Genomic DNA, 12,799 nt, shown 5'->3' with positions numbered 1-12,799 from the left:
CAGTGTCTTATGTGCAGATTCTCTAACCAGCTGCAAAGCAAAACTGCACTGTGTGAATAATGGCCAAAATCCGCCTCAGTACCCCCTAAACCTCTGCTCAACGTATATAGGACACATCAGTCAGTATAATATCCAGTATATTATCCAGTATATCAGTCGGTATATTATCCAGTATATTATCCAGTATATTATCCAGTATATTATCCAGTATATTATCCGGTATATCAGTCAGTATATTATCCAGTATATTATCCAGTATATTATCCAGTATATTATCCAGTATATTATCCAGTATATTATCCAGTATATCAGTCAGTATAATATCCAGTATATTATCCAGTATATTATCCAGTATATTATCCAGTATATTATCCGGTATATCAGTCAGTATATTATCCAATATATTATCCAGTATATTATCCAGTATATTATCCAGTATATCAGTCAGTATAGTATCCAATATATTATCCAGTATATTATCCAGTATGTTATCCAGTATATTATCCAGTATATTATCCGGTATATTATCCAGTATATTATCCAGTATATTATCCGGTATATTATCCAGTATATTATCCAGTATATTATCCAGTATATTATCCAGTATATTATCCGGTATATTATCCAGTATATTATCCGGTATATTATCCAGTATATTATCCAGTATATTATCCGGTATATTATCCGGTATATTATCCAGTATATTATCCAGTATATTATCCAGTATGTTATCCAGTATATTATCCAGTATATTATCCAGTATATTATCCAGTATATTATCCAGTATATTATCCAGTATATCAGTCAGTATATTATCCGGTATATTATCCAGTATATTATCCGGAATATTATCCGGTATATTATCCAGTATATTATCCAGTATATTATCCAGTATATTATCCAGTATATTATCCAGTATGTTATCCAGTATATTATCCGGTATATTATCCAGTATATTATCCGGAATATTATCCGGTATATTATCCAGTATATTATCCAGTATATTATCCGGTATATTATCCAGTATATTATCCAGTATATTATCCAGTATATTATCCAGTATATTATCCGGTATATTATCCAGTATATTATCCAGTATATTATCCAGTATATTATCCGGTATATTATCCAGTATATTATCCAGTATATTATCCAGTATATTATCCAGTATATTATCCAGTATATTATCCAGTATGTTATCCAGTATATTATCCAGTATATTATCCGGTATATTATCCAGTATATCAGTCAGTATATTATCCGGTATATTATCCAGTATATTATCCGGAATATTATCCGGTATATTATCCGGTATATTATCCAGTATATCAGTCAGTATATTATCCAGTATATTATCCAATATATTATCCAGTATATTATCCGGTATATTATCCGGTATATTATCCAGTATATCAGTCAGTATATTATCCAGTATATTATCCAATATATTATCCAGTATATTATCCGGTATATTATCCAGTATATTATCCGGTATATTATCCAGTATATTTTCCAGTATATTATCCAGTATATTATCCAGTATATTATCCGGTATATTATCCAGTATATTATCCAGTATATTATCCGGTATATTATCCAGTATATTATCCGGTATATTATCCGGTATATTATCCAGTATATTATCCGGTATATTATCCAGTATATCAGTCAGTATATTATCCGGTATATTATCCAGTATATTATCCAGTATATTATCCAGTATATTATCCAGTATATTATCCGGTATATTATCCAGTATATCAGTCAGTATATTATCCGGTATATTATCCAGTATATTATCCAGTATATTATCCAGTATATTATCCAGTATATTATCCAGTATATTATCCGGTATATTATCCAGTATATTATCCAGTATATTATCCGGTATATTATCCGGTATATTATCCAGTATATTATCCGGTATATTATCCAGTATATTATCCAGTATATTATCCAGTATATTATCCAGTATATCAGTCAGTATATTATCCGGTATATTATCCAGTATATTATCCAGTATATTATCCAGTATATCATCCAGTATATCATCCAGTATATTATCCAGTATATTATCCAGTATATTATCCAATATATTATCCAGTATATTATCCAGTATATTATCCAGTATATTATCCAGTATATTATCCAGTATATTATCCGGTATATTATCCAGTATATTATCCGGTATATTATCCAGTATATTATCCAGTATATTATCCGGTATATTATCCGGTATATTATCCAGTATATTATCCAGTATATTATCCAGTATATTATCCAGTATATTATCCGGTATGTTATCCGGTATATTATCCAGTATATCAGTCAGTATATTATCCAGTATATTATCCAGTATATTATCCAATATATTATCCAGTATATTATCCAGTATATTATCCAGTATATTATCCAGTATATTATCCGGTATATTATCCAGTATATCAGTCAGTATATTATCCAGTATATTATCCAGTATATTATCCAGTATATTATCCGGTATATTATCCGGTATATTATCCAGTATATTATCCGGTATATTATCCGGTATATTATCCAGTATGTTATCCGGTATATTATCCAGTATATTATCCGGTATATTATCCGGTATATTATCCAGTATATTATCCGGTATATTATCCAGTATATCAGTCAGTATATTATCCGGTATATTATCCAGTATATTATCCAGTATATCAGTCAGTATATTATCCGGTATATTATCCAGTATATTATCCGGTATATTATCCAGTATATCAGTCAGTATATTATCCGGTATATTATCCAGTATATTATCCAGTATATTATCCAGTATATTATCCAGTATATTATCCAGTATATTATCCGGTATATTATCCAGTATATTATCCAGTATATTATCCGGTATATTATCCGGTATATTATCCAGTATATTATCCGGTATATTATCCAGTATATTATCCAGTATATTATCCAGTATATCAGTCAGTATATTATCCGGTATATTATCCAGTATATTATCCAGTATATTATCCAGTATATCATCCAGTATATCATCCAGTATATTATCCAGTATATTATCCAGTATATTATCCAATATATTATCCAGTATATTATCCAGTATATTATCCAGTATATTATCCAGTATATTATCCAGTATATTATCCGGTATATTATCCAGTATATTATCCGGTATATTATCCAGTATATTATCCAGTATATTATCCGGTATATTATCCGGTATATTATCCAGTATATTATCCAGTATATTATCCAGTATATTATCCAGTATATTATCCGGTATGTTATCCGGTATATTATCCAGTATATCAGTCAGTATATTATCCAGTATATTATCCAGTATATTATCCAATATATTATCCAGTATATTATCCAGTATATTATCCAGTATATTATCCAGTATATTATCCGGTATATTATCCAGTATATCAGTCAGTATATTATCCAGTATATTATCCAGTATATTATCCGGTATATTATCCGGTATATTATCCGGTATATTATCCGGTATATTATCCAGTATATTATCCGGTATATTATCCGGTATATTATCCAGTATATTATCCGGTATATTATCCGGTATATTATCCAGTATGTTATCCGGTATATTATCCAGTATATTATCCGGTATATTATCCGGTATATTATCCAGTATATTATCCGGTATATTATCCAGTATATTATCCGGTATATTATCCGGTATATTATCCAGTATATCAGTCAGTATATTATCCAGTATATTATCCAGTATATTATCCAGTATATTATCCGGTATATTATCCGGTATATTATCCAGTATATTATCCAGTATATTATCCAGTATATTATCCAGTATATTATCCAGTATATTATCCAGTATATTATCCGGTATATTATCCGGTATATTATCCAGTATATTATCCAGTATATTATCCAGTATATTATCCAGTATATTATCCAGTATATTATCCGGTATGTTATCCGGTATATTATCCAGTATATCAGTCAGTATATTATCCAGTATATTATCCGGTATATTATCCGGTATATTATCCAGTATATTATCCAGTATATTATCCAGTATATTATCCAGTATATTATCCGGTATGTTATCCGGTATATTATCCAGTATATCAGTCAGTATATTATCCAGTATATTATCCGCTATATTATCCAGTATATTATCCAGTATATTATCCAGTATATTATCCAGTATATTATCCAATATATTATCCAGTATATTATCCGGTATATTATCCAGTATATTATCCAGTATATTATCCGGTATATTATCCGGTATATTAGTCAGTATATTATCCAGTATATCAGTCAGTATATTATCCAGTATATTATCCGGTATATTATCCGGTATATTATCCGGTATATTATCCGGTATATTATCCGGTATATTATCCAGTATATCAGTCAGTATATTATCCACTATATTATCCAGTATATTATCCAGTATATTATCCGGTATATTATCCAGTATATTATCCAGTATATTATCCGGTATATTATCCAGTATATTATCCAGTATATCAGTCAGTATATTATCCAGTATATTATCCAGTATATTATCCAGTATATTATCCAGTATATTATCCGGTATGTTATCCAGTATGTTATCCAGTATATTATCCAGTATATTATCCAGTATATTATCCAGTATATTATCCGGTATATTATCCAGAATATTATCCAGAATATTATCCAGTATATTATCCAGTATATTATCCGGTATATTATCCAGTATATTATCCAGTATATTATCCGGTATATTATCCAGTATATCAGTCAGTATATTATCCGGTATGTTATCCAGTATGTTATCCAGTATATTATCCAGTATATTATCCAGTATATTATCCGGTATATTATCCAGTATATTATCCGGTATATTATCCAGTATATTATCCGGTATATTATCCGGTATATTATCCGGTATATTATTCGGTATATTATCCGGTATATCAGTCAGTATATTATCCAGTATATTATCCAGTATATCAGTCAGTATAGTATCCAGTATATTATCCAGTATATCAGTCAGTATATTATCCAGTATATTATCCGGTATATTATCCGGTATATTATCCGGTATATTATCCGGTATATTATCCGGTATATTATCCGGTATATTATCCAGTATATTATCCGGTATATTATCCGGTATATCAGTCAGTATATTATCCGGTATATTATCCAGTATATCAGTCAGTATATTATCCAGTATATTATCCAGTATATTATCCAGTATATTATCCGGTATATTATCCAGTATATTATCCGGTATATTATCCAGTATATTATCCAGTATATTATCCAGTATATCATCCAGTATATCATCCAGTATATTATCCAGTATATTATCCAGTATATTATCCAGTATATTATCCAGTATATTATCCAGTATATTATCCAGTATATCAGTCAGTATATTATCCAGTATATTATCCGGTATATTATCCGGTATATTATCCAGTATGTTATCCAGTATATTATCCAGTATATTATCCAGTATATTATCCGGTATATTATCCAGTATATTATCCAGTATATTATCCAGTATATTATCCAATATATTATCCAGTATATTATCCAGTATATTATCCAGTATATTATCCAGTATATTATCCAGTATATTATCCAATATATTATCCAGTATATTATCCGGTATATTATCCAGTATATTATCCAATATATTATCCAGTATATTATCCAGTATATTATCCGGTATATTATCCAGTATATTATCCAGTATATTATCCAGTATATTATCCAGTATATTATCCGGTATATTATCCAGTATATCAGTCAGTATATTATCCAGTATATTATCCGCTATATTATCCAGTATATTATCCAGTATATTATCCGGTATATTATCCGGTATATTATCCAATATATTATCCAATATATTATCCAGTATATTATCCAGTATATTATCCAGTATATTATCCGGTATATTATCCAGTATATTATCCGGTATATTATCCAGTATATTATCCAGTATATTATCCAGTATATTATCCAGTATATTATCCAGTATATTATCCAGTATATCAGTCAGTATATTATCCAGTATATTATCCGGTATATTATCCGGTATATTATCCAGTATGTTATCCAGTATGTTATCCAGTATATTATCCAGAATATTATCCAGTATATTATCCAGTATATTATCCAGTATATTATCCAGTATATTATCCAGTATATTATCCAGTATATTATCCAGTATATTATCCAGTATATTATCCAGTATATTATCCAGTATATTATCCAGTATATCAGTCAGTATATTATCCAGTATATTATCCGGTATATTATCCGGTATATTATCCAGTATGTTATCCAGTATATTATCCAGTATATTATCCAGAATATTATCCAGTATATTATCCAGTATATTATCCAGTATATTATCCAGTATATTATCCAGTATATTATCCAGTATATTATCCAGTATATTATCCGGTATATTATCCGGTATATTATCCAGTATATTATCCGGTATATTATCCGGTATATTATCCAGTATATTATCCAGTATATTATCCAGTATATTATCCAGTATATTATCCAGTATATTATCCAGTATATTATCCAGTATATCAGTCAGTATATTATCCTGTATATTATCCGGTATATTATCCAGTATATTATCCAGTATATTATCCAGTATATTATCCAGTATATTATCCAGTATATTATCCAGAATATTATCCAGTATATTATCCGGTATATTATCCAGTATATTATCCAGTATATTATCCGGTATATTATCCAGTATATTATCCGGTATATTATCCAGTATATTATCCGGTATATTATCCAGTATATTATCCAGTATATTATCCAGTATATTATCCAGTATATTATCCGGTATATTATCCAGTATATTATCCGGTATATTATCCAGTATATTATCCGGTATATTATCCAGTATATTATCCAGTATATTATCCAGTATATTATCCGGTATATTATCCAGTATATTATCCGGCATATTATCCAGTATATTATCCGGTATATTATCCGGTATATTATCCAGTATATTATCCAGTATATTATCCAGTATATTATCCAGTATATTATCCAGTATATTATCCAGTATGTTATCCAGTATATTATCCAGTATATTATCCAGTATATTATCCGGTATATTATCCAGTATATCAGTCAGTATATTATCCAGTATATTATCCAGTATATTATCCGGAATATTATCCGGTATATTATCCGGTATATTATCCAGTATATCAGTCAGTATATTATCCAGTATATTATCCAATATATTATCCAGTATATTATCCGGTATATTATCCGGTATGTTATCCAGTATATCAGTCAGTATATTATCCAGTATATTATCCAATATATTATCCAGTATATTATCCGGTATATTATCCGGTATATTATCCAGTATATCAGTCAGTATATTATCCAGTATATTATCCAGTATATTATCCAATATATTATCCGGTATATTATCCGGTATATTATCCGGTATATTATCCGGTATATTATCCGGTATATTATCCGGTATATTATCCGGTATATTATCCGGTATATTATCCGGTATATTATCCGGTATATTATCCAGTATATTATCCGGTATATTATCCGGTATATTATCCAGTATATCAGTCAGTATATTATCCAGTATATTATCCAGTATATTATCCAGTATATTATCCAGTATATTATCCAGTATATTATCCAGTATATTATCCAGTATATTATCCGGTATATTATCCGGTATATTATCCAGTATATTATCCAGTATATTATCCAGTATATTATCCAGTATATTATCCAGTATATTATCCAGTATATTATCCAGTATATTATCCAGTATATTATCCGGTATATTATCCGGTATATTATCCAGTATATTATCCAGTATATTATCCAGTATATTATCCGGTATGTTATCCGGTATATTATCCAGTATATCAGTCAGTATATTATCCAGTATATTATCCAGTATATTATCCAATATATTATCCAGTATATTATCCAGTATATTATCCAGTATATTATCCAGTATATTATCCGGTATATTATCCGGTATATTATCCAGTATATTATCCAGTATATTATCCAGTATATTATCCAGTATATTATCCAGTATATTATCCAGTATATTATCCGGTATATTATCCGGTATATTATCCGGTATATTATCCAGTATATTATCCAGTATATTATCTAGTATATTATCCAGTATATTATCCAGTATATTATCCAGTATATTATCCAGTATATCAGTCAGTATATTATCCAGTATATTATCCGGTATATTATCCGGTATATTATCCAGTATATTATCCAGTATATTATCCAGTATATTATCCGGTATGTTATCCGGTATATTATCCAGTATATCAGTCAGTATATTATCCAGTATATTATCCGCTATATTATCCAGTATATTATCCAGTATATTATCCAGTATATTATCCAGTATATTATCCAATATATTATCCAGTATATTATCCGGTATATTATCCAGTATATTATCCAGTATATTATCCGGTATATTATCCGGTATATTAGTCAGTATATTATCCAGTATATCAGTCAGTATATTATCCAGTATATTATCCGGTATATTATCCGGTATATTATCCGGTATATTATCCGGTATATTATCCAGTATATCAGTCAGTATATTATCCAGTATATTATCCAGTATATTATCCGGTATATTATCCGGTATATTATCCGGTATATTATCCAGTATATTATCCAGTATATTATCCAGTATATTATCCAGTATATTATCCGGTATATTATCCAGTATATTATCCAGTATATTATCCGGTATATTATCCAGTATATCAGTCAGTATATTATCCGGTATGTTATCCAGTATGTTATCCAGTATATTATTCAGTATATTATCCAGTATATTATCCAGTATATTATCCGGTATATTATCCAGAATATTATCCAGAATATTATCCAGTATATTATCCAGTATATTATCCGGTATATTATCCGGTATATTATCCGGTATATTATCCGGAATATTATCCAATATATTATCCAGTATATTATCCAGTATATTATCCAGTATATTATCCGGTATATTATCCAGTATATTATCCAGTATATTATCCAGTATATTATCCAGTATATTATCCAGTATATTATCCGGTATATTATCCAGTATATCAGTCAGTATATTATCCGGTATGTTATCCAGTATGTTATCCAGTATATTATCCGGTATATTATCCAGTATGTTATCCAGTATATTATCCAGTATATTATCCAGTATAATATCCAGTATATTATCCGGTATATTATCCGGTATATTATTCAGAATATTATCCGGTATATTATCCGGTATATTATCCGGTATATTATCCGGAATATTATCCGGTATATTATCCGGAATATTATCCGGAATATTATCCGGTATATTATCCGGTATATTATCCAGTATATTATCCAGTATATTATCCGGTATATTATCCGGTATATTATCCGGTATATTATCCAGTATATTATCCAGTATATTATCCAGTATATTATCCAGTATATTATCCGGTATATTATCCGGTATATTATCCAGTATATTATCCAGTATATTATCCAGTATATTATCCGGTATATTATCCGGTATATTATCCGGTATATTATCCAGTATATTATCCAGTATATTATCCGGTATATTATCCAGTATATTATCCGGTATATTATCCAGTATATTATCCGGTATATTATCCAGTATATTATCCGGTATATTATCCGGTATATTATCCGGTATATTATCCGGTATATTATCCGGTATATCAGTCAGTATATTATCCAGTATATTATCCAGTATATCAGTCAGTATAGTATCCAGTATATTATCCAGTATATCAGTCAGTATATTATCCAGTATATTATCCGGTATATTATCCAGTATATTATCCGGTATATTATCCAGTATATTATCCGGTATATTATCCAGTATATTATCCGGTATATTATCCGGTATATTATCCGGTATATTATCCGGTATATTATCCGGTATATTATCCAGTATATTATCCGGTATATTATCCGGTATATTATCCAGTATATTATCCAGTATATTATCCGGTATATTATCCAGTATATTATCCAGTATATTATCCGGTATATTATCCGGTATATTATCCAGTATATTATCCGGTATATTATCCGGTATATTATCCAGTATATTATCCAGTATATTATCCGGTATATTATCCAGTATATTATCCAGTATATTATCCGGTATATTATCCGGTATATTATCCAGTATATTATCCGGTATATTATCCGGTATATTATCCGGTATATCAGTCAGTATATTATCCGGTATATTATCCAGTATATCAGTCAGTATATTATCCAGTATATTATCCAGTATATTATCCAGTATATTATCCGGTATATTATCCAGTATATTATCCGGTATATTATCCAGTATATTATCCAGTATATTATCCAGTATATTATCCAGTATATCATCCAGTATATCATCCAGTATATTATCCAGTATATTATCCAGTATATTATCCAGTATATTATCCAGTATATTATCCAGTATATCAGTCAGTATATTATCCAGTATATTATCCGGTATATTATCCGGTATATTATCCAGTATGTTATCCAGTATATTATCCAGTATATTATCCGGTATATTATCCAGTATATTATCCAGTATATTATCCAGTATATTATCCAGTATATTATCCAGTATATTATCCAGTATATTATCCAGTATATTATCCAGTATATTATCCAGTATATTATCCAGTATATCAGTCAGTATATTATCCAGTATATTATCCGGTATATTATCCAGTATATTATCCAGTATATTATCCAGTATATTATCCAGTATATTATCCAGTATATTATCCAGTATATTATCCAGTATATTATCCAATATATTATCCAGTATATTATCCAGTATATTATCCAGTATATTATCCAGTATATTATCCAGTATATTATCCAGTATATTATCCAGTATATTATCCGGTATATTATCCAGTATATTATCCAGTATATTATCCGGTATATTATCCAGTATATTATCCAGTATATTATCCAGTATATTATCCAGTATATTATCCAGTATATTATCCAGTATATTATCCAGTATATTATCCAGTATATTATCCAGTATATTATCCGGTATATTATCCAGTATATTATCCAGTATATTATCCAGTATATTATCCGGTATGTTATCCGGTATATTATCCGGTATGTTATCCGGTATGTTATCCAGTATATTATCCGGTATATTATCCAGTATATTATCCGGTATATTATCCAGTATATTATCCGGTATATTATCCAGTATATTATCCGGTATATTATCCGGTATGTTATCCGGTATATTATCCGGTATGTTATCCAGTATATTATCCGGTATATTATCCGGTATATTATCCAGTATATTATCCGGTATATTATCCGGTATATTATCCGGTATATTATCCAGTATATTATCCGGTATATTATCCGGTATGTTATCCGGTATGTTATCCGGTATGTTATCCGGTATATTATCCGGTATATTATCCGGTATATTATCCAGTATATTATCCGGTATATTATCCGGTATATTATCCGGTATATTATCCAGTATATTATCCGGTATATTATCCGGTATGTTATCCGGTATGTTATCCGGTATGTTATCCGGTATATTATCCGGTATATTATCCGGTATATTATCCGGTATATTATCCGGTATATTATCCGGTATATTATCCAGTATATTATCCGGTATATTATCCGGTATGTTATCCGGTATGTTATCCGGTATGTTATCCGGTATATTATCCGGTATATTATCCGGTATATTATCCGGTATGTTATCCGGTATGTTATCCAGTATATTATCCAGTATATTATCCGGTATATTATCCGGTATATTATCCGGTATATTATCCGGTATATTATCCGGTATATTATCCGGTATATTATCCGGTATATTATCCGGTATGTTATCCGGTATGTTATCCGGTATGTTATCCGGTATATTATCCGGTATATTATCCGGTATGTTATCCGGTATATTATCCGGTATATTATCCAGTATATTATCCGGTATATCAGTCAGTATATTTTACGGTATATCAGTCAGTATATTTTACGGTATATCAGTCAGTATATTTTACGGTATATTATCCAGTATATTTTACGGTATATCAGTCAGTATATTTTACGGTATATCAGTCAGTATATTTTATGGTATATTAGTCAGTATATTTTACGGTATATCAGTCAGTATATTATCCAGTATATTATCCAGTATATTTTACGGTATATCAGTCAGTATATTTTACGGTATATCAGTCAGTATATTTTACGGTATATCAGTCAGTATATTTTACGGTATATCAGTCAGTATATTTTACGGTATATCAGTCAGTATATTTTACGGTATATCAGTCAATATATTTTACGGTATATCAGTCAATATATTTTACAGTATAACTCATTGAATCAATTATTTCCTCTCAGGGAATGTGGTGCTGGGACATTTATTAATTTCGCCACGCTGGAGAGAGACGGGAAGCTTCCGTACAATTGGTGAGTGTCTCCTCAGTCTGAGGATTTTCTGTTGCTGTAGATATTCTGATGTATCGTTCTTTCTTGCTCCAATCTCTCTTTGTATAATGTTTTGATACATGTCTTGTGTGTACGAGTCCTATGTATAAATGAGGTGTCTCCAAGCTATCCTTATGTAGCCTTATCTTCTCCCCCGTAGGCTATGTTCACATGGTGGAATATCTGTACTGCGCTCGGACCGCTCGGAAATGTTCCGTCT

General features: G+C 29.1%; 1 protein-coding gene across 1 annotated transcript in view; it reads left to right on the top strand.

The window, feature by feature from the left end:
* Positions 1–12,799, top strand: part of LOC130310994 (receptor-type tyrosine-protein phosphatase O-like) — a gene marked incomplete at its 3' end in the record, with an annotated part of 55,080 nt that overhangs the window by 39,950 nt on the left and 2,331 nt on the right. The window contains exon 5 of the mRNA XM_056552446.1: positions 12,493–12,561. Within this exon, the coding sequence (XP_056408421.1) occupies positions 12,493–12,561 (69 nt within the window). The remainder of the gene's footprint in view (positions 1–12,492; positions 12,562–12,799) is intronic.

Source organism: Hyla sarda, unplaced genomic scaffold, assembly GCF_029499605.1.
Source record: "Hyla sarda isolate aHylSar1 unplaced genomic scaffold, aHylSar1.hap1 scaffold_1610, whole genome shotgun sequence".
NCBI lineage: Eukaryota > Metazoa > Chordata > Amphibia > Anura > Hylidae > Hyla > Hyla sarda.
Note: the sequence above shows the minus strand (reverse complement) of the source record. Positions and strands in the feature narration are given on the sequence as shown.